Source organism: Brienomyrus brachyistius, unplaced genomic scaffold (genome assembly GCF_023856365.1).
Source record: "Brienomyrus brachyistius isolate T26 unplaced genomic scaffold, BBRACH_0.4 scaffold55, whole genome shotgun sequence".
NCBI classification, from domain to species: Eukaryota; Metazoa; Chordata; class Actinopteri; order Osteoglossiformes; family Mormyridae; genus Brienomyrus; species Brienomyrus brachyistius.
The window spans coordinates 142,554-167,614 of record NW_026042330.1 but is presented as its reverse complement, the minus strand read 5'-3'; the positions used below and the strand labels follow the sequence as shown (position 1 = coordinate 167,614).

The following is a 25,061-nucleotide window of genomic DNA, read 5'->3' as shown; positions in this document are numbered from 1 at the left end:
GTAACCATTCTGATAAAAACGGGTGCTAACGTTGGCCAAAATACTTTGTAGAATTCTGCTGGGAAACCATCGGGACCTGGGACTTTATTATTTGGAAGATGCTGTACGGCTCCGGGTCCGGTGGCAAAAGACCCATCCGCTGACATACAGTTTGTTGACCGCGATGACAGCACGGGAGCCTCCGTCGATGAATTTTTTCCTTATAGGGAACAGGATCTTCCTTCTTTCCAGGATCTCCTTGGGAAACTGGTCGTTGATGCTAAAGTTTGTTCCTTTTAATTCCCGGCCGAGGCTTTTAACCAGTTCTTTTTGTTTAAAGTGCTCGAATTTAGCCACTATTGGTCTGGGTCTGCGTCCGTCGGGTCTCTTCACTCCTAGGTGGTGAACTCGATAGAAGCTGATGGTTTTTACTGTGTCCTCCGGGAGTTTTAGCTGAGTTAGAATGAACTCTTTCACTGTAATAATAATAATAATAATAATAATAATAATAAATTTTATTTGTATTGCACTTTATATTTTAGCAATTTCAAAGTGCTAAAATATGCTTTCTCCAGGATGCCTGAAATTACTAAATTGTCTGTCATGCGGCGGGCCTGGAGGTCAATGATAGTTTATTTTATTTTTTAATTTTCCTCCGAAAGGCGCATCATTCCATCTGTGAGGGATTTTACCGATTCCCCGAGGGTCGCATTCTCTGCAGCAAGTGATTCCACCTGTTGTTGGCTGTACTCCACTGACTCACGCAAAGCCTGGAACTCTTTATGGAGAATTTCCATTAGGGACAGACGCGCCTCTAAGCAGGATAGTCGTATATCTATAGACTCCAAAATGTCTGTCACATCGTTGGTATTACGAGAAGCCGCTTCTGGGGAGTCCTCGGGGCGGCTTCTCTTGGAGGACGAGTTATTTTTACAGGTGGAAGTGGTCGGTGTTTTGTCTGATTTCCGCATAGCAATTCTCTCGAAGTACTCGTCTATACAATTTTCTAAACTGTTCAGAATTTCACTGTGCTCCAGGATGCTAAATTTTTTTATGGATACAACTGAAATGAATTTTGATTACCTTTAAGGCTGTCTAGAGATAAGTTGGCGTGGAAAGAATCCGATTGATAACCTTTTTGCAGTCAGCTGCGCACCGCCGTGTTCAATACTGCCGTGCTTCTCGTCGAGGTCTCGCGTTGTTACAGCATAGCCCCTACTCAGTTTTTCTCCAGTTTTCTTGCTGCTCTTGTCTCTCGCACCCCAGTAAAATGGCCGCCGCTTCGTTTTCATTATGCATACCTTGGACAATGACATCAACTTAATGCGACCTATCATATTTTGACTCTCGTTGCTCTAGCTTGTTAGTAGCTGACAGGAGAACAAAAGGATATCAGTTCATCAATTGAAATTTCTCAAGTTCATGACTGTAAGTATGACCACAGTGCATATGGTGCAACTGATAGTTTTGTTACTTCATACCATCTGATGTGGACCCAGGCCGCATGTTAAACATGTCAAGTAAATTGGCGATGCTAATTTCTGTTAGCCTGTTAATGGCAGTTCCCATTAGGTGTTAGCATAGTGCTAATTGTCAATGACGGTAATCGATCTAAAATCATTTTGGAGGCCTACGTGGTCCCACTGTTAAGCAAATAAATTCAGTGAACCAAATCTGAAACAGCACAAAGACGATAACAGTCTTAAAAATGATTAGACTTAGAGCTCTTTCATTTAAAAACAAATTGAGCTTAGGCTACTTGAAGCCTACATCTAAATGCCTGTGTTTGTGTGTTTGTGTAGGTTCCTGTGATATCCTTCAAGCCCAGTAATCACCACACAATAAATATTACTTGGCTTGTGCCGTTTATTTGCACTACTACAAACAGGCTTAACGGCTTCTGGCTCAACTTCTTGTTCTAGCTAGCTTCCATTATTCCCCAGAACGTTAGCTCCCTCTAGAGGAATTATATGGGTATGCTTTCACATTCAGTTTACCACAGTTAGCCTACAGAAAATCTGTATTGGATCAGTATTTCTGTTTAGCCTACATTTTTGTGCATTACTGTATTTAATATCTTTGACACTAATAGGCAGTGTTGCAGGAAAATAGTAGCCTATAATGGTTAATTTAGAGAATGTGTTTCTAATTACAGAAGTGAGGGAGAGCAGAATCATGTGAAGGAGGTGTACGTTTAAGGTGGAATGGACGATAAATCCTGAGTTCAGGTACTGGATAGGGCATGTGACAGATAATGTACATCGGGCATACTGCAAGATATGCAAGAAAGCTTTTGATGTAGGCAACATGGGCATTTCTGCTGTTCAAAGCCATGCCAAAGGACAGGGACACAAGAGGGTCCTCTCCTTTTGAGCAAGTCACTGGTGTTGTGTTAGACCATAGCTACTTGCCAGCCAGCTTTGGAGCCCTAACTGAGAATGCTCTGGTGTATATCACAGGTTTTGTTGTTAGGCAGGTCGTGAAGAAGCTGAAGTGTGATGTGCTGCAGTAGCTTGGTTAGTACAGCCGTGCCTTCACGTCTCGTCAGAACTATCATCTGCTGACCTTGCGTAACAATGGAGGCCTGCTGATACTAAGCCATGGTACAGTAAAGGTGATTGGCTCAGCTGAGCAGTGCATCAGACAGGCCTCCAACATCCAGTCTCTGTTGAATAGGGTTGTGAAAGCAGATGTAGGTTTTCAGGATATATTTAATCGTTGTGATCACATTGCTGAAACTCAAGATGGCATTGGCAACCATCATTTCAATTTAATTTCACTTGTCTTGCTTTCACAAGTTGAGAGAAGACCATGTGGCAAAAGTACATACTCTCCAACTACAGAGCAGCAGTTTGAGGAAGAAACTGTGTAAAATAGTATTGTTACAAGGATACTAAATACTAGACACAGAGCCTCTGTCTTCCCACCCCCACGTCACAGGAAAGACACAGCTTCTGTACTGACACCAGTATATATTGCAGTTCATTGGCTATAGTTCTTGACAAATATACACAAGATGCCTGTGTGTATGGACCTGCCCTGTCTATAGTTATTTTTCCAAAAAGCAGGTAAACGGATGTTCATCTTTCATATTAAATGTAAAAAAAAAATAAAGTATTTTCTTTGTCTGGAAAATGTATTGTGTACAGTTCATTGTCTATAGTTCTCTACAAGTCTATACAAATGCCCGTTGCTTTGGATAAAGGCGTCTGCCAAATGCTTAAATGCAGTAACGGTCCTAGCCGATGAGGCGCCCTAGGCGAGCATCAGCGCCGGCGCCCCCCCAGGCGTAGGGAAACTATAGCGGAACTAATGTTGCGTTTGGGTTGAGGTCTGGTCAGTTTTGCTGGTAACATTTTTGTTTTGCTCAGTTATAAGTGCAGCATTTGTTATGCGGCTGAGAAAGTGTTTTAAGTTATAATGTCAATATTCATGGATATTGGAGTTATTGTATGAGCTGCAGTCATAAGTTAATGGCGTGAGCGAGCTGTAGCCTATTTGTTTGTGTTTGGTTATTTTTAGGAAATTGCCCGTGTTTTTACTTATTCATTTTTTGATGTATGTGCTTTATTTTATCTAGTTCTCACGGCATGCTCGACCGGATAGATATGTGAATAAATGCCCGTGATCAGAGATCAACTTGTGTTCGTTATTGAGGGAGGTTACAAGGGGGGGGGGGGCTCATAGGAAAGTTATGTATCATCATCATCGTCATCATCATCATTATTATTATTACTACTTAATAGGCTTTGTTTAGCAGGTAAATTCATGTGGGCTTGTTCTTTTCATATTAAGACACATTAATACCAACTAGCTTTAAGAATAGTGGAATGTTACACTTTTTTCTTCCTCCGTTTGTGGCGCCCCCTGGATGAATGGCGCCCTTGGCCCATTGCCTATATTGCCAATGCCACGAGCCGGCCTGCATTAATGTAAATGCATGAGTGGTAACACAATGGGATTTATCATGGAGATTACCAGGGTCTTTCAGCTAACATTGCTGGCCTTTTTTGTGGTGTTTTGTATTTGCATTGTTCTGCACGTAGTAGGAGAGTAGTGTATGTTTATTTCGATTGGAAGAATGAAAAAATACCTATATGCGCATTACATTTTGAACATAAAAGTAGGCTGTGTTAAGAAAAACCGCTTCCCTGTCGATTTACTCGTGGCTCGGTCGTAAATACATGTCTGACATTTATAATGAACCAAGACAATAAAAATCGCTTCTCAAATTTGCCCATTTATGGTTCTTTATTTCTGAATGCCAGCTTGTCCCTGATAGACGTTCATTCATTTAAAAGGAGCTCTACCCCGTCCCAAGATGGCGGCTCTGTTGACGCATTCGCTCCCAAAGACGGCTGTATTCAACGCGACATCCAGTGTTTTTATCTCTGGTACTGATCTAGCTGTAGTTAGATTAAATACAGTACAACTCTTCACGTAAACCCGCATTAGAAACAGAGGTACAGAGAGAGTGTAAGGAAGCTAAACTTCATCCATTATTATAAAAAGAATAAAATACATTACTCCAGATTGCAGTGTTAGTTTGGCCTCCTTTGCATATTTTCCTTTTCCTTCACAATTCATTTATAAAAATAGATCCAGAAAAAGGAATAATTGGAATGTTTCCTTATAGAAACAGTGGGACAAGATAACACTGTGGCCGTTATGAAGCCAGGCGCCGAAAGTTGGTGACGTATCCCAGCTAATAAATGTTATTTATGAGAAAACTACAGTAATGTGGATGTCAGTTCTTCTTTATGCGTGAAGGATGGCGCAATGGCCCTGGTGGACGGCGTGGCCAATGCTGCTGACAGCCTTCGGCTATGATACAGTCCCAATGACCGAGCTGGAGCACACTTCCACTTTTAGGATTGGATGGAGAAGCAGCATACAAGATCGACAGCAAGACAACTTCACCTGTCCAGCAAACCAACCATGCTGAACTGGCCCCTACTAATGGAAGTGAGATGTACTTCTGCAGGGGGTGTTATAGGGGGAAGAACATCCTTGCGTCTGCCGGAGTGCCCCCTCAAGTGGCTGTGACCGAACTCGATGGATGAATTGGACTGCATGTACTATGGCTATGTTAAATGCCAAAATACAACGAAATAATGTTCAACGAATGTTATTGACATCTAATCATAGTGCATGGAAGCAACTGTGGAGTATTAGTTCTACTATGTGGTTACATCTAAAGCCTGAAATACCTCAGTGTAATGATACTTTATGCACTGGGCATGGGGGAATGTATAATGTAGCTACACACCAAGCTCAATGTAGATTCCACGGGTTGTCCATAATAGCTGGAGGGGCATAATGGTGTCGTGGATCGCCCAGGGGAAGCCCCTATGATGTCACGCGGGACTCCCCTGCCACACCCCCGCTGGTTTCCCTAGGAGGGAGTTGAGCAGCGGCCGTAGCGCTTCTACACCTGTCCCGAGAACCGGCAGGACCGGTTACCGTTTGCCCTCCTCTACCAGCTGATGCCCGTCGGGGTAATCGGCGAGCCTTTTTATTCGTGTTTGGCACACCTGCCGGTCTTCAGCCCTCCGTGCTAAGTTCCAGCGTTTATTCCCTGACCTGTCTCCACCTCTGTTCTGCCTCTTCCGCCCTTCGCTTATAGCCTAGCCCTCTCACTGCCGATGCCGATCGCCTGACCACCTGTCTGTTTTCACTACCTCGATTTTGGATTTTTTTTGTCTCTGTCCTGTTGCTCTCTCTCCCGGAGTTGACGGAGAAGATAAATATTGGACTGATCCGCTATAGCGTCCTCCTTATTTTCCGCAACCCCCGCCGTGATTAATGGACTCTACAGGTAAAGGGAGAATAGCTAGATACCTATACTAACAAAAGGTATGATATACGAGATTGTGATAAAACTGATAGAGGATATATATGCTCACTACGAACACGTCATACTAACCCATGTTTTGATACGAAGGGAAACGTGTGCCAATAGTACTATTGGCCCCCCCGAGATATGCTATTTGAAGTCGGTCCTCACATCCTTTGTGTGAGTACCATCCACGTCCATGAACATCTACCATACGTGCCGTATTCCGGATGTTAGAATAACACATATATTTGGAAATGGCAAAACAAAACATATTGGTTAAAAATTCGAACACCTTATGAAAGTATAAACCAAACGCAAATGTCACAAGCAACGCAGTTACTGAATATTTTTGAATGTGTGAAACTAACGTCAATATCTGTCATTACTTGTTGCACATGCTTGAAAATTAGTCAGAAATCTGTCCACTTAAAACTACGTAAATAAATTCTCTACTTGATGGGCTGGTGCTGAATGAATAGGCCAGCTGGCCAACTTGTGTCTGTGCCACTGACTGGCATCCTGACATATAATGACTTTTCCCCCCTCACTGTAAAAAGTCCAGACAGCAAATTAGTTAACAGTAATTAGTAATCACGTGTAGTTCTCATTTATCGTGATGTAAACTTCAAAACCTTTTCTGCACATTTTAATGATTTAATTAATATTACCTAATTTGTTTATCATTTTCTGCAATCACTGTATGTTAAAGCAAGTTTTAAAACTAGCTGTAAAATTATTGATGCTGTTGTTGAGCTGAAATTTGTTGCCGGAGCCTTAGGATATGCCTCTATACACAGGAGTGAGGGGATGGATACACTATTCTATGGATGCCTCTGAAGAGAATAATTATCCCGATTTTATATTGAGAGAGATGGTTAATTCCATTTTAATGCAGACTGGGTTCACAGCCCCTGTTCTGCCCTTGATCTTTTGCATGCATGCTATCATGTATTAGTTTACTCTGAATTTTGATCACATGTCAAACTAAATAAATTTTGGACTGGATTCCATGTTTTTACGCTGTAAGTTACATTTTTATTTCAGCATAATTATAAGATCCCGCAGGTAGAAAATAAGTCTGTTACTTAATAAATGACCATAAAGTAGTTGCTGCTGTATATATTCCATAAATATACTGAACTGGAGTTCTATGCATCCTTACAAAGTAATAACTGTAAGCGTTCTTTAAGTATGAAAGAGTTTAGGACATTGTCACCTGCAGTGGATGGCCACATGTCCCCATAATTATAACTTTAGATTATATTTCTGCATGACTGAGTATTCACTGAGTAACTGGTAGTGTTGGATGGTATTCACGCCTCATATTTACCATTTATATCAGTCTTCAAAGTGTTTAGATTATTAAGGCTGGTCTTGGTTGTTTTCTTGCCTGGAGAAACAGAAGTTTGATGCCATGACGCCACAGCTGCTCGCCGTTCCTGTCAGTACGGTGGAGGTAAGAGTTTGAAACGTTCATCAGCCTGTCAGCTACGCATCTCGCCTGGATACAGGACTCAGCTTTTATTCTTCCGTAATACGCCCTAAGCCCCTCACTCTACTCAATCTCAGTGCTGTTTGGTAGTAAATAAGTCATTGTCACTGACTGCCACAGATTACGGAAATTAAATGGCACAAGTGTAACCCTGTCATTTTAAAGAGGGTAAACTCTGATCAGGAAATTTACGATGTCAGAATAAACTGATTTTTTAAAAGAACTAACTAATGTGCCCTAATAAGGAAATGCATACAATCAGAATAAAATATCTGTGGTTTTTAACAGTGGTACAGTAACAGTCTGATAAAGAAAGGTATCAGATCAATATATCTATAGCATGTAATGGAACTTGCATGAATATATTCTCCCCTCCGGAATTCATAGTTCCAGTAGTTATCAGAAATTGCCGTTATTCGGAAAATTACAGACTATGAACAAAAACGGACAATGCAAGAAAATAAAAGAATGTGTATGACGGAACTCTAGAGTATTTTTGCAAGGGTGGGTACTAGCTGGTTTATGTACTAGCTCACATTCAAGAAACACCATAAATGCTACTCATACACAGTTGGGGGGCAGGGGTCAATACATAGACCAAGTCCTTGTGCCTGTAATCGGAAGGTCACCGGTTCAAACCCAGCCTCAGCACGTCTGCGGGTCCTCGAGCAAGGCCCTTAATTCCCCCCAGCTCCCTAGACGCCCCAACAGGTAGCTGCCCTTCACAGACAACTTACTCCACAAAGGGCATGTTGAGGGAGACACAAAAAACGCAATATCCCCACAGGGATTAATAAAGTATTGATTATTATTATTATTATTAGAAGTTGTAGACGATGAATTCCAGCTGAATGATGTTAATTTACACATTGCTGAAACTAAAGTGGAACACCTCAACATAAATGATCTAGAAGCAGGCAGTGTGAAGGTGTCCACATCACATGGCGATGTGGTGAAGGGGCCTCTGCAAACAACGTATGGGAAACAGAAGAAAGGAAAGAACCGGCAAAATTACACCCCACTGTCAAAAACGAGAGCCGGTGGCTGAAGCTGAACATCCTTCTCAGCCTGTTATTTGAATTTGTCAAATTGTTTTTAATCATTGTGGGATTAGCCCCATTGAACCCTTCACATACATACTTACAGCATCTCTAATATACTTTGAATTGTAAACATGTTTCTTCTCTACATCCATTTATCCATCCATCCATTTTCCAAACCGCTTATCCTATCGGGTCGCGGGGGGTCCGGAGCCTATCCCGGAAGCAATGGGCACGAGGCTGGGAACAACCCAGGATGGGGGGCCAGCCCATCGCAGGGCACACTCACACACCATTCACTCACACAGGCACACCTATGGGCAATTTAGCGACTCCAATTAGCCTCAGCATGTTTTTGGACTGTGGGGGGAAACCGGAGTACCCGGAGGAAACCCCACGATGACATGGGGAGAACATGCAAACTCCACACACATGTGACCCAGGCGAAGACTCGAACCTGGGTCCCAGAGGTGTGAGGCAACAGTGCTAACCACTGCACCACCATGCCGCCCCTACATCCATTTATTTCTTACCTATTATGCAATGTAAGGGGAATCTTACTAATGCTAATAATTACAACTAATATTGTAACTGTGTTTTGCTTATGTTTGGAAGTCCTGGGTTAAGGACGAGGAGTTTTGTGCGTGCATGCGTGCCTGCATGTGTGCATGCCTGTGTAAGTACCTACCTGTCTGCGTGCCTGTGTACATGTCTGCCTGTGTGAGTGCATGCGTGCTTGTGTGGGTGCGTGCATTCCTGTGTAAGTACCTACCTGTCTGCGCGCCTGTGTGTGTCCGTGTGTGTGCCTGCCTGTGTGTATATGTCTGTGTGTGTGCATGCCTCTGTGCATGCCTGTGCTTGCGTGCCTGTGTCCGTGCATTCCTGTGTGCTTGTATGCACCTGTGTCTCTGTGTGTCCTTGCATGCATGGGTGCCTCTGAGTGCCTGTGAGCCTACCTGTGTCTGTGCCTGCCTATGTGTGTGTGTGTCTGCGTGCGTGCCTGTGTGCGTACATTTGTGCGTGCCTATGTGTGTGTGTGCCTGCCTGTGTGCGTGTGTGCTTGACTGTTTGGAGGAGTGCCTTTATGCATGTGTGCATACTTGCCTGTCTGTGTTCGCGCGCGCTTGCCTGTCTGCCTGCCTACTTACATGCCTGCCTACTTACATGCCTGCCTACTTACATGCCTGCCTGTGTGCACCATTCACACTCATGGTCAACTTGTTAACTCCAATTAACCGCAGTATGTTCCCAGAGGCGGGTGGCACGGTGATGCAGTGGTTAGCGCTTTCGCCTCACACCTCTGGGATTTGGGTTTAAATGCGGCCCTGAACAGGAGAAGCCCCTGCGGCCCTGAACAGGAGAAGCAGTTTCAGAAGATGGATGGTTGGATGGTCCCAGAGTTGTGAGACAACAGTGCTAACCACTGCACCACTGTGCCATCCCCATGTATGGGATATATAGGAGAAAACCTGTTACAGTTATCCAGTGTGTAACATGTCAAATCATATGACCCAGCCTGTTCCTAAAGGGGACTCGAGAGATTCTGAGTTTAAGAGCCAATAAGGCACAGTTTAAGTCTCTGTAGTGTAAAAATAATGTAACAACAAACAGTTCTATCAACCTGTATGAAGCATATGCAAAATCAATGAACAATGCAAAAATAAGTGTAACTGTCCTGCACTATGTAGCGTATAGTATAGTCATATATACTTAGTCAGTTAATTTTTAATTAGTTACAATTTTGATACAAATTACTATACATTTTAGAAGAAAAATGTTCTATCTATAATTTCTCATGTGTCAGTAATGGCTGGCTGCTTTTGCCAGGTTCCATGTATAAAGTAAATAAGGCTGAATTTTACTTAAATATATGTAGTGCTGATATTAGGAAGAACCATCATTCTTTAGAATTCCACATCCTTTTAAGTTTGGTTCTAATTGTGGTTGAGGAATACCTTCTCTTAGCATCCAAGAGATAGCTTCATTTTCGATTTTGTATTTGTCGCTCCCTCGCTCAGACCTTTGTTCTGTAAACTGCTGTTCAATACTCTCAGCTGTAAGCTTTTCGCTGATCTTTGTAAATACCGTTCTGAATACGCCTGGATGGCTCTGGATAGCATCCAGTAGTCCACAGCTACGAAGCCCATCCTGGAACCTATAAAAAATTTTGATACATTGATCAAAAGAGAAAAAAAACATCCACTAATTTTGAATGCCCTATAAACTTTGAACATGGATAATACATGATGAGGAACATGCCTTTCAAAGTGTTTCCTTATCCTGAAGGACAAACCAATTAATGACGTCTTGCACCACTTCATTTTTATTACTGACAGAGATGCTTCGCAGACATCCAGCCAGCATCAGGTGGGTCTCACATCTTTCAACAGCTTTGTTCAGGTTTTTCTTAAACTCTGAAGCCACAACTTGACACTGGATTGAAAACATTTATTTTTACAGTGAATTATTTGTTCATGCAAACATTAATATCAAGCTTTTCAAATGCACATGAGCATAAAGAGAACTGACAAAACGTACTAAAGAATACGTAAACATTGCTATAAACACCATTTTAAAATTGTACAGCAGTCTGAAATGCAATTATTCACGTTCTTCCCCTACCTCTGACAGCAAGCTTTTTAATTCATGATCATGAATGTCCTCAATGTCTGCACTTTCTGCACCTGACACTATGGCTTGATACAAGACTGGAGCAAAGAAACGTGGGGATGGTCCTCCTTGAACTATGCCCATTGCAATCAACTCTCCTGCATAAAAGTAGCTGTTTTCTTTTAAAGCTACCAGAGAAAGATGAGAAATCATGCAATTACATTCTCAACAGTAACCAAAGCCTGACATATATATGAAATGTTTGATGGTTTCCCTCTGCAACACTTACACACATATATGGCACTCCAAAACTCGCTGGTAGTCAGAACCTGTGAACACTGGGCTCTGCCTTATATGTTGAAATGCAAGTCTGAAGAACTCCCTCATTGGGCCACCCATATAAACTGCTTCTACAGAATTTCCCTCATAAGTGAATTTGGCATCAATTCTCTTTCTGGCAGAGAAATTTGGTCTCCTCATTGTGCGGACAGCACCATCCTAAATGTTCTTCCGGTTGATGTTGAAGCGAAGAGCTTCATCCTTATCAATATTCCTTTTGCAGCATCTGCAAGACATCCTGCAGCCTGAAAAGACAGTCACACAACCAAACATAAAAAAACACTACATAACAAAATTGCGACATTTGAACATTAAACTCACTTGACATTTCTATCAATGACTCTTCTATAGCTCGACTGATTTGTTCATCCTCTGACTCACTCACATCAGAGCAAACAAGGTCCAAATAGTCCCTGAAAAAATTTGCTCATTTGAGGTTGTTCTTACATTTTCTATCTTTCTGAGACCTCATTTACATTAATCATACCTGTATGTACAAACAGATGGACTTTCTGTGTCTATAACAGTGGAAGTTAAAATCTGCGGGGTGATATCAGCTTGGATGTTAGCTAGTGATTGTGAAGTACAAGGTGCTTCCTCTGCCTGGCATCTGGTATCTGGCTGTTGGTTTTGCTTTACAAGAAGAAGAATATAAAGACATTTTCATTTAAATGATACATTAAAATCACTCAGCATACATCTAAATACTTTAACAAATGCTCAGCAAGTTTTAAAGTCCATTTAACACACATTGAAATAATGTCTCAGGTGATGCAAGACAAAAAAAGTCTAAATCATGTATTTTACCTTGAGCACTGTTCAACATGCTGAACTAGAGACTGCATGGGAATATAATTTCTACAGGTCTGACATTTTTCCAGCACCAATGCTTGGCCCTTAAGGTAGAAAGCATAACAGTTAAACACAGCATAATACAAACAAGACATATGTAAATCTCTGAACATAACTCTATTTAGTAATTATTTGTAGTAGTTTAAAGAAATTGAAGATATTTCGTAGGAGAAGTGAGATGCTTTCATGAAACATTTACAAGTGTACAAAAAAGGCAAGATTTTTTGTGACTAACCTCATTAAGCTTACACAATCCATCTGTGCTTATGCTAACTTGGACGGAGTGGACGGATATAGTCGACTGCCTGATTCAAACCACTCTCTGTTCTAAGGTATTTCACGCTATATCCATTGGGTGGTATTGGCAGAGGTTCCAAATATATTGATCTAAAACATGCCAAAATTTGAAATCCTCCAGAAGTATTAAGTGGTGGATAAGCTGCATACAGGACATCTCAGAGGTCTTTGTAATTGCCATTTTTATCTGGGAATGTTATTCGCTTCCTACCTAGGCCACAGTTCTGTAAATGACTATGTTCTTCTGGCAAAGGATGGACATCTTTTTCCGCAAAACAGAAGAAGTCAGGTGTCCATGACTCTGTTGTTATACTTGCTCTCTATTTCACCCTTTGGTATGGGTCCCTTTGTCCTCTTAAAACGGTCATACAACTGGAACAGCTGGACTAGATTTCTTTCAATCTGGTCCTGTCTAGATGTGTTAAATTCAGAATGTGCAACAAGTGCAGAAAGACTGGCTGAGGTTGACACCCCAGGTGTTTGATTTGACACCAGTGATGTCGCTTCTGCTACAACTATGTCTGAATTTTCAGACTGTCTCATTAATATCCTTGCAGCTTGATGCAGAAGTCTGGCTAACTTTGGAGACTCGCCACTGGGAAAAAATGCACAATACAGTATGTACTCAGTTATCCAGACATAATTAGTCTAATGTCTGTTTCAGCAAAGAGTAGCTGTAACTGGTGATTGTGATCTCACACACTACTAAAACAAAAGTTTAACGAATAATATAGCATTAATAAAATAATGTCATATTAAAGTGAAAAAAGTACTTTTAAATCACATAGCTTTCTAAATTTTAACGTCAAGATATAGCAAGTTCGACCCAATGAAAAACATAACTTCTAAATACTAAGAAGTGCAGGGTGCTGACTACTTGTCATCTACTTAGATTTCCAAAAGGCTTTTGATGTTGTCCCCCACAAGAGGCTCCTACTTAAACTCAAAGTGACAGGTATTTTAGGTACCGTAGCCACCTGGATTGATAACTGGTTAACAGATAGGAAACAGCGAGTAGTTATAAGAGGCACAATGTCACAGTGGGCTTGCGTTCATAGTGGGGTACCGCAGGGTTCGATTTTAGGACCACTATTGTTCCTAATTTACATAAATGATATGGATACCAATATATACAGTAAACTGGTGAAATTTGCAGATGACACCAAGGTGGGTGGTGTAGCAGATACTGAATTAGTGGCTCAGCAGCTACAGCGGGATCTTGATTTAATTAGTGACTGGGCCGATACCTGGCAGATGAAATTTAACGTCGATAAATGTAAGGTACTCCATCTAGGGAGCAGAAATATAAAGTACAGGTATTTCATGGGTGTCACTGAAATAAAGGTAGCTGATCATGAGAAAGACCTTGGTGTGTATGTTGATGCTTCCATGTCCCATTCTCGCCAGTGTGGGGAAGCAATAAAAAAGGCCAATAGGATGTTGGGGTATATCTCCAGGTGTGTGGAGTTTAAGTCAAGGGAGGTAATGCTAAGATTATACAATTCCTTGGTGAGACCTCACCTAGAATATTGTGTGCAGGTTTGGTCACCATATCTTAAAAAGGACATTGTGGCCTTAGAAAAGGTGCAGCGTAGGGCTACAAAAATGATTCCTGGTCTTAGAGGAATGTCATACGAGGAACGGTTACTTGAGCTAAATCTGTTCAGTCTCAAGCAAAGGAGATTGAGGGGGGACATGATCTAGGTATATAAGATTCTAACAGGTTTGGATGCTGTTCAACCAAATAGTTACTTCAGCATTAGTTTAAATACACGAACTCGTGGCCATAGGTGGAAATTAGCGGGAGAACATTTCAAGCTGGATTTAAGGAAGCACTTCTTTACGCAGCGTGTAGTCAGAGTATGGAATAGCCTTCCTGATAATGTAGTGCAAGCTGAATCCTTGGGTTCCTTTAAATCAGAGCTAGATAAGATTTTAACGACTCTGAGCTATTAGTTTAGTTCTCCCCAAGCGAGCTTGATGGGCCGAATGGCCTCCTCTCGTTTGTATAGTTCTTATGTTCTTATGTTCTGATTACTTCTGTTGCTTAGTTCGATGTTATTTTATTTCCAGGTGTGATGTGCCGAGTATGAAGCTATTCGCCGCATTATAAGTATGAAAAGAAGACAGAATATCAAAAATATCGAGGCAGAATTAATTCAACAAAGTATCAAAAATATTATTCAAGAAAATGAAACACTTCTTGCGACTGAAGGCGTCTGTCGTCGAAAAGCGAAGCATTACTGTCGCCTTTAAATCATGTCACATTTGCGACGTTTTACAGGAGGTAGTTAATCTTAACTTCAGGTTTGTCTGTAAAATATCATTATAAACAAGTAATGTGAGTTTTCAGTTTGCTTAAAGCAAGATAAATGAAGTTACACTTCCTTTAAAATGAAAGATTACAATCCGTGGCAGAGGGGCAGTTTGCAGCACAACACCGGCATTAAACATCAGCATAATTAAAGCCAAACTAAATGAGTTTAGCGTCATTCGGTAATTACATAGCACAATTATATAACTTAATACATACATATAATGTAAGGACTTCCATATATTGCTGACCAGGAAAAACTTTAAGTTCTAACACGCTGTCAGCGCGTGCCTCGGTGTCCCCACAGTGCACCCACAGTCCTTTGCATGCACCGGTGCGCCCTTAAAACTGCAGGAGCCTTCTTACAGGCATGATTTTTATGATCGCGCATTGCATTTGTTTGACTTTATTAGGCTAAAACTTTTGTTCTAACTCAGACTTTCAGTTTCATGATGCAGGCCCCAGGTGCTACACAGTTAATGGTCCCTGAGTGCACCACAGCTTTCGCTATAAAACAATCTCTCTACAGCCATATTTGGGGGCTGCCACAGGGGTGGCCAGAGGTTTCCAAGGAGGGATGTGGCCGCCCCTTGGAGGCGCCCTTGACATTAAGAGGTGGGGAGATACAGTATATTGTCACACTGGGCCTCCTGACCCTTTGGGCCAGTAAGGCCAGTGTCTCTCTCCGGTAGGCGATCACCTCTTTATGGTGTCTTTCATACTGCTCCATCAGGGCTGCCGGTTCCTCCCGGATGCCCCTCAGAACAGATATTTTTTCCACCTTCAGACCTGAGGAGCTCTTCACTACATTGGCAGCGAATGTTTCTGCACCAGTGGGCTTGAGTGCGTGGGGGGAAGGAGGGGCGTGTGGTGACAAGGAAGCAGGATGGTTGGGGTTTGGTGATCTACCAGACTGAAAGGTATTCTGGGGACTCAGGGGACAGTGTCGCCCTGATGTAGAGGGGCCTATAGGAGGGATGGCTGATGTAGAGGAGCCAGGTGTGGAGGTGCCACACATTGAGGAACCCTGGTGATCACACTACAGGGGGACAAATGTTGGTGGGCCAAGAGGAAGTGGCTGGGGAGTAGAAAGCACAGATGTCTGGGAGGTGGGTAGACTACAGAGATTTATGCACCCCGGGACTCCCTCAAGTGCTTCTGAGATCTAGGATGGCCAATACTCGGTCCTCCCCAGGAGTGAGAGAATGCAGACTGGTGCTCCCCCCAGCCCACCTCACCTGCTCCCTCCAGAGTGCTGCAACCATCCTTTTGGTGATGCTGACATCGTCCCTGCACTTCCTCCTCATACCCTCTGCCAGGCGGCAGCAGCCATGGCCCGCAGAATGTATCTTTTTTCTTTCATCTCCTGCTATATATTTTCCTGATATATATTTGTCTTTTGCAAAGTGCATCGTGGTATAGGAAACGTACCCCAGAGCAGGACTTCAGACTAAACCATTTTCGGGAAGGGTAGGTGTGCTTGGGGTGAAAAAACTTTACATTAACTGGTGAGATAGATTAATTTTATCTGTACTTTTTTGAATATGAAGAATTATATTATTTTGGGGGATATCTCCCTATTTTACTGCTGGAGGGAGCCCCTCCCCCCAAATTTATGCCTGACCCACAAACCCACACACTGTTCACAGATGAGAACAGCGCAGACCCTGCACGGTCATGTTTGGCAACTCCTTCCAATTTTATAGCCCAAACCAGGAGTAAAAGATGTCGAAAATCAGACCCTTCATAAACTTTTCTATCTTCAATGATACTCCATAATGCTGCTTAAAATGAAGCAATGCACGCACAAGTTAAAGCTCTTTTCGTTTTAATGAATGAGGAAAGAAATAGTTTTGGATAAAGAAATGAATTAGTCTTTTTTTTCCATGTGAGCATCCTCCTGCAGCCTTTAAATATGGAAAAGTGGCTGATGGATGGACTTCTGAGTGAAACTCATTACCCCAAATTTTCTTAAATTGGCTTATATATTTACAACATGGTGACTGCAACAATAATACACCTACGACTGTGGTGTTCTACCTAGAGCACCACTAGAGGGAGCTCACACATTCTATTGTACTTGCCACAGTAACAACAGTGATGTATAGGAACAGTTAGAAGCCGGTAATTTATATATAAAAAATGTAATTTCATTAATCTGAATGGGTGGGCCCAGCTGTCAATCCCACCCAGGCCTATCCATAGCTCCGCCTCTGTGTCAGTCCATCTCTTTGCAGTCCAAGTTGTACATCTACCAATCTGGACAGCAAATTTACAACCGTTCTGTTTCGGTGGTTATATTTAAGGAATGTCACATTAGTAAATTCACGCTTTACATGAACATCTGAAATGGGCAGAGACAAAATCTGCAGTACAGGCAGACCAATGTCTTTAAAACTCCTTTTTCCTTCAGCACCCTCATACTGCAAAACCTCAATCCAAAGTTCTCCATGTTGTTCATCTCTGTGAAACTGCAACAGGAGAGCTCTCTCCACTGGTTTTCTAATTCACCAAGGGAACAGGAAAGGCCCTCTTTTGGTAGGCTGCCTACTGCAGGTAATCTTACCCGGGGATGTAGCATCTCCAGCTTACTCAAGTGACTCTGGAAGTCGCATTTGATACTGTGTCCAGAAGCAGTCCATGCTGCGCTTAGGAATGACGTCTGTTTCAGTGTAGAATTGACTGTAAATTCCTAGCAAAAAAAACTGCCAGAAAAGTATTGCAAAATTGCTGTTAATCACTGTAAAACCCCCAGCTCCATGGGTGTCCCTACAGGTGGCTGCCCTTTGCTGCCAGGCTTGCTGTCACCTTCGTCTGTGCCCATGTGTCAAGTAGGGCAAAATGGGGTAGGTGAAAATAGAATTTCCCCAAGGGGAGTAACAAAGTACCTTCATTTCATTTAGAAAAGAATTCCAAAATGTCTTTTACAGGTTTTGTCGTATGTAAATTACAGCAATTGTCTTTTTTAAACAGAAAAATAACAATTAACTGTAATCTAGTTTAAAATGTTATCATGTATTCTATTCAAATTATTGAAGTTACCTGGCAACTGGAATTGGCAAATACTATTGATTCCAATGAAACATTTGAAACCACAAAATCACATGAAGAAAACGTACGCTGACCGTTACTGAAACGACCTGGTATCTGTTTCATACCTCACTTTACAACACACAGGACTTTTTTTTAACAATTTAAAGGCACAAGTTATTTTACGTCATGGCCAAGCCACCTTTGCTAGTTTAATGGCAGAAAAAATAGTCAAAGCCAGGCGCCTGGTCCACAAGGGATGTACTCAGTCACTGCTGTGTTTATGGTTTAAACATGCTATAAACTAATTTTTTCTAACATTTTCTTTAAGAGCTAGGTGCACTTGCACCTTGGTGGATTGCTATTATATTTGTGGATTTGCCAGGTAGAAGAAAAGAATGCTTCTCTACAGAGATACAGAAACAAATCTGCTTGTACACAATGTGAAAGCGTTTGAGCAGACCATCTACAACAACAGCAGGATTCCACCAAAGTAGAGGTCTGCATTCCCGTAGAATCCATGGCAATTAAGTGCAGGGCAGGACAAACTTTCATTTTTGAATGCAGGAGCACAAGGGAAGTGACTGATATGCTCGCAGTAAAAAGAATGAAACAAGTGCTTTTTGTTATCAAACAATTATTTATTTGCATGAGTAAATAGAAAATTACACAACAAAGTATAGCACGATATCACAACATTACATTGTCTCAAAGCGCTTTAGAGCACCCCCACCCAAAGCCCCCAGTGAGTAAGCCATAGGCGACAGTGGCAAGGAAAAACTCCCTAGAAGGAAGAAACCTTGGGAGGCACCAGACTCAAAGGGGAAGCCCAAACCTCCAGGGGCCGGCAGGGAGAGTGAAAAACACACACATCAGATAACTGCAACAGGTATTCTTCTACATATCCTATACATATGCATGGTACAGTGGTTAGCACTGTTGCCTCACACCTCTGGGAACATTTATCCATTTTCTAAAACCGCTTCTCCTGTTCAGGGATGTGGGGATCAATTTGCCTTTTGGAACAGGCGGTCAGATGGATCCCAGAGGCTACAGGCACGAGGCAGGGAACAACCCAGGATGGGACACCAACCCATCACAGGGCAGGCTCACACACACAGATCATTCACACACACACACACACACAAACACTCACCATTCATTCACACACCATTCATAAACACCATTCACACACCAGTCACTCACACAGCATTCACTCACACACACACCATTCATAAACACCATTCACACAGCATTCACTCACACACACCATTCATAAACACCAGACACACACCAGTCACTCACACACCATTCACTCCCCATTCACACACACATAGACCATTCACATACACCATATACTCACACACACCATTCACTCACACACGCCATTACCACTCACACTCACTCACACATGCCATTACCTCACACACACCATTCACACACCTGTCACTCACACACACCATTCACTCACACGCCATTACCTCACACACACCATTCAATCACCATTCTCATACACACACACACACCACTTACACACACCATTCACACCCATCATTACCAAACACACTCACATACCATTGACATATACCACATTCCCATTTGATGTGGACACCTTCACACTGCCTGCTTCTAGATTATTTATGTTCAGGTGTTCCACTAATAATTTGTCCACTTTAGTTCCAGCAATTTCCCAATTAAGAGCATTCAGCTGGAATTCACTGTCTACAACCTCTATCTCCACATCCATAATTTCCAATTCAAATTCTGAATTAAAACCCCTCTCTGCAGTCTCCTCCAATTTGACCTCTCCAATTTGTATTTCGACAATTTCAAATTTATCATTTACACCATCTAGCTCAAACTGGCAGAGGTCGACCACTACGGCTCCTATTTTCAGCCTGTCTTGGTGGTCATCTGCAGGCTTTATGGAGACTGTCCTTTCATTTAACAGAAAAACCTCTAACCCATGCATGTCTAACCCCTTATCCCTCCCAGGCTGGTTGATGGGTGGAGTTGCTGGGGAGCACTCTCCTTCTTCACCCCAGCAGATGATCTCATCCCACTTGTCCCAGGCTGCCCAATACACATCATCCGTCCAGCTAACTGCCTTGGCAATTGGCTTTCGGGTGTGTGACACGATGGAACGGTCAGCCTGGTCAGAGGGTGATTCTGCTGGGGAGCACAGCTCTTCCTCATCTTCCCAGTCAATCACTTCCATCCACTTGTCCCAAGTTGCCCAGTATCGATCGTTGCTCCAGCTGACAGCTTTTGCAATTCGTTTGTTTCTGAATGAGGAAAAACACACAAGCAATACAATAGAGCTGTCAGTCACTCCTGGCACATGGAATTCAGTTCTGCACTGACACCTTCGCAATGAACAACTGCATTATAGCATAGGAAACTAGTTAACTTTCACATACAATTTACATATAATCAAGAAAGAAGCCTGGAACAATTTTAAATTTTACTAAATGGCAATATACTGATTTTAGTCACCAAACAAACTTTTCAGGTCTTGCTTCACTACTTTTATCTGTGTTTGTTGCAATACATCTGCCCTCTCCTGGTCTGCTGGAATATCATTGCTGTAGGCAGCACCGAGCGCAACCACCCGCATCCTCTTCCGAATGCAACATGAAAGCGCGGGAAAGCGCACGTGCAAAAGTGAAATATCATCTAGACTTTGCGGCACAGGAAACTAGCCGACTTGCACATAAAATTTAAATATAACCAACACAGTAGCCCGCAACAATATTCACTTTATTTAAAAGCAATGAACTAATTTACTCACAAGCAAGCGCAATTATTTACTTAAGCGCAGTAAAGCGCACGCGGAAAAGCGAAATATCAACTACACTTTGCGCATAAAATTTAAATATAATTAACATTGTACCACGGAACAAAATCACTTTATTTAAAAGCAATATACTGACTTTACTCACCAAACATATTTTAATATACATGCAAATTTGACAGATACTAAATAAGAAAAATTATCCGATAAAATGGGAGCAGAAAAGCAACGTACCTCGTCATCTTGGTGCAGAAAACAAGTGAAGCTGCGTCTTTCAAACCGGCAGCGTCCCACGTGCCGAAGAGTCAAATGTAATCAAGCAACACGGCCCACACAATTAAATAATAACATCATAATAATTATAGCTCTTGTATAATTATTCTATATATTATTCTATAATTAGAGGAACAGACTTTTATAAGTTAACTTGTTCACCGAGAATAGTATACAACACCGTAAGCATATAACCCTTAAAGGATGATTAATTAAAATTCGCACATTCATCCTGCATAACATAAAACAATGACTTAAAGAGACTTAATATGAAATGAACGCTACTGTCCGAGGGCATTTATCTCCACAAATCGCTATGTAACATAATGTCTTAAATACTCTGATTTTCAGAATGACAGAATCTTAACATTTAAAACTTTGTTTTGCGATACCGATACGTAGTGATATTGGTATGTGGAACAACGTTATGTTACACACGCCTCCCACAATTCAAGAAGCTGTAGTTAGATTAAGAGCGTATTCACAATTTACCCGTTTGCCTTTTACCGTGACTGAGCACGATCCCCCACCCCAGCTGGTCTGCATTCCCCACATTGCAATTAACGATCCTGGCCTCAGCGCTTTTGTTACCGTGGGACTTTATGTTGAAGAAAACATTAGAAGGGAACTTCTGTCGCACAACTGAATGAAATTTATGATTAATGCATGGCAGCATTCTCCAAGTACAGTGGGACGGACTCCCCAACGGACCGAGAGTGCTTGTGATGTAAAATACACTAAGATAATTCAGTTCCTTTAAAGAGCGGTTCTTTTAATACTCTGTATTATAATTTTCGTGTGCTGTCCCCTTAAAAAGCATATTACCAGTATTCCTTATTCAAATTGTCCCATTAAAAACTACAATCCCCAAACGTCAAATTGCATGCTTCTGCATGTCACCTACACTTCAGACTTCATCCTCAAAATCAAAGCAGTATTAACACAAGCGACATGTGCCATCACTTAAAGCCAATGTAACTTTTTTAAAATAAAGTCTGTTTCAACTGGATTTTTACCTAAGTAAAACAACCATTTTATGTTCTATTTATCTTAAAACTACTGAAACAAATAATTGGCTACAATGCAGTTCCGCTGTTTTGTTTGGCACCGTAAATTATGTCCTGCATTCTGTGGAAAAAAATGAAGGCTGAGGAATGTTACGTAACACAGTTAAAATGCAAAAGTTCTCTCTGGTGTAATTCACTGCATAAAACCATGGTCTTAAGTGTGGTGTCTTCTTCTTAACACTCCCTGACTTTTGTATCCGTGACCATGAGATAGGGTGGGCTGCTTTTCTTCCTTCATTTTACTAGTGTTCCTCCCTTTCCTCCCAGCCTTGGCTGGTGGTTCAGGCAGCATCACCTTCTTTTAATGGACCCAGGTGTCATTTATTTTGAAGTGCAGAAAATGTTCTAGCAGAGGTCTTAGACAATTTCTGAATTACACAGAACTCTGACTTCTTCTGAAGCTGTGAGAAATTGTTTATCTGTAATTGTTGCATTGATATTTGTTGATGTGTGTGTGCCCTCCTTGAGCAGTAAAGGGGAGATCACATGCAGAGCTGATTTTCTGTAGTTTCTTAGTCTAAATAAAAATAAAATATTCTCTTCATATAGTCTGGAAGAGCCAATTAGTTATTTCTAGAAAAATAAATAGAGCCAATGAAGGAACCAGATGTCACAGTAACACAGGTCACTGTCTGTGGTGCTGGGTGTTGGGCTGGCGCTGAAGAAATAGGATAACTGGCCAAAGTGTCCGTGTGCCTCCACTGATTACAGGACATTAGTTAACAGTAATTAGCAATCACTTATAGTTCTCATTTATAATGATGTAAAATTATAAATATATATATATATCCATCCATCCATCCATCCATTTTCCAAACTGCTTATCCTACTGGGTCGCGGGGGTTCCTGAGCCTATCCCAGTTCCCAATGGGCACGAGGCAGGGAACAACCTAGGATGGGGGGCCAGCCCATCGCAGGTCACACTCACATACCATTCACTCTCACATGCACACCTATGGGCAATTTAGTAACTCCAATTAGCCTCAGCATGTTTTTGATTGTGGGGGTACACCGGAGTACCCGGAGGAAACCCCACGAGGACACGGGGAGAACATGCAAACTCCACACACATGTAATCCAGGCAGAGACTCGAACCTGGGTCCCAGAGGTGTGAGGCAACAGTGTTAACCACTGCACCACCATATATATATATATGTAATATATATATATATATATATATATATATATATATATATATATATATATATATATATATATATATATATATATATATATATATATATATATATATATATATATATATATATATATATATTATGGACAAAATATAATCGTGATTTAATGTATCCCTTCTGCTCTTAAAAAAGCGCAATATGTCTGAATGACGAATATGTCTATTACGTTTTAATAATCTTGTTAATATTTGTTTACCTTTTTTTCTGTAATCACTCTATGTTAAAGCAATTTTTAAATCTAGCTGTGAAATTGATGATGCTGTTGTTATTCTGACTGTCTGAACATAAGTGAGGGGATGGATGCACTATTCTATGGAGGCCTCTGAAGAGAATAAATTATCCCAATATTATATTGGGAGAGATGATTAAATCAGAGCTAGATAAGATGTTAACAACTCTGAGCTATTAGTTAAGTTCTTCCCAAATGAGTTTGATGGGCCGAAAGGCCTCCTCTAATTTGTAAATTTCTTATGTTCTAAGACATACAGTACTGTGTGAAAGTCTTAGGCAGTCCAAAGAAATGTTTAAAGCTGTTTATCTGGGTAGCAAGTGTACTTTGACTTAGAATAAATGACACAATTTAACATTAGAACATGTGCAAATTAAGAGTAACACAATAAAAACTAGTAATAACTTCTTCTGTTTTCTAAAGCGTTACTGATATCTAGTTGGATGGCTAGATGAACACCGCTTCAGTTCCCAAACTTCTCCCCAGCGGCACCTCAGCCGTTCCATGATTTTGTTAAATTTCACCAACAGCTCAATTAAATAATTAATTATACTGGTTTAAAAAGTCAGTGACAGATTGACTAGCTGTACTGTATGAGGTGTGCTAGTGGCCAAGTCAAAAAATACATGGCTGCACTGGATGGTCGTTACAAATACTAGGATGATTTTAGCAGAGGTTCTGAAATGGCTAAGCTGACACACTTTGACAGGCATAATGTAGCTGAAGTTCAGCCTGTAGCTGAAGACCCTGCCCCACTGCAGAAGTTCAAGGGAATTCTGCTTTTCCTTCTCCATCACTTCCTGGATGGCCTCTTTCGAAGACCTCTTCATGCACACCCTAGCCAGATGCACTGAGAGGCTTGGCTGTGTCTTCTTGCACACGGGGCAGAGCAGGAAATGCCTGCTCGAAGCACTGGGGATAAAATAAAATTAAAAAAAGTCATAAATAAAGATTAGATTTGATTCATTACTTTTAGTTGAATAAAGAAACAGTCCAGTCATCATCAACACTGTTCGTTTCACAGTGGTTTGGATAAATAACATTTGCATATCCTGATGGCTCCTAGACTGAGTAAAGTACATAATCACAGCTATTGAAACATGTTAACTAATTACTTACATTTATATTAAAATAAAATTTAATTAATTAAATTAAACTTAAGCTGCTTCAAAATATTATTTTAGGTTTGTAATGTACATAATCATAGCTATTGAAACATGTTGACTAATTACTTACATTTATATTAAAATAAAATTTAATTAATTAAATTAAACTTAAGTTGCTTCAAAATATTGTTTTAGTTTTGTAATGGATGCAATTTAAGTTTTAACAATAGCAGTCAGTGGTCAGAGACTTTTGCACAGTGTCAGTAAAGTAGAACAAGTTTATCCACAATTTCTACAGATTCTAATGAAATGAACAGTCCATTATTGGGATGGCTGAGGTCCTTCACGATCTTCTTGGCCTTGGTCCAGCACCGCCTGCTGTAGATTGAGTGCAGGTCAGGGAGCTCGGTGCAGATGGTGCGCTCAGCTGATCGCACAACCCTCTGTAGAGCTCGTCTGTCCTGCATGGTGCTGTTCCCGAACCAGGTTTCCTCCCAGAGTACGTGCAGATCAGTTGCATTGGGGAGTCCATACTGTGATGCTGAGTGAGTGTAGTAGGAGTTTGAGAGATGAAACTCCTGATGATTTACTCCCTCGGCTAACT

General features: G+C 41.3%; 2 protein-coding genes across 7 annotated transcripts in view; both read right to left on the bottom strand.

Annotated features, from left to right (window-relative positions):
• LOC125724129 (uncharacterized) overlaps nt 1–20,829 on the bottom strand; it is a 229,571-nt gene extending 208,742 nt beyond the window's left edge. For 3 of the 6 annotated variants that reach the window (XR_007387160.1, XR_007387161.1, XR_007387162.1), the window contains exons 1-2: nt 20,821–20,829; nt 19,076–20,077 (exon numbers count right to left, since the gene is read on the bottom strand). Coding sequence is in view for 1 of the 6 variants with exons in the window: in XM_049001092.1 (XP_048857049.1) it covers nt 19,360–20,077; nt 20,821–20,828 (726 nt within the window). In the remaining 5 variants the exon portion in view is untranslated. Of the gene's footprint in view, nt 1–18,418; nt 20,078–20,820 lie in introns of those variants that run through there. The other 3 variants (XR_007387158.1, XR_007387163.1, XM_049001092.1) reach the window with 3 other exon arrangements.
• LOC125724130 (uncharacterized) overlaps nt 1–25,061 on the bottom strand; it is a 170,890-nt gene that overhangs the window by 49,519 nt on the left and 96,310 nt on the right. The gene's annotated exons all lie outside the window — the stretch shown is intronic.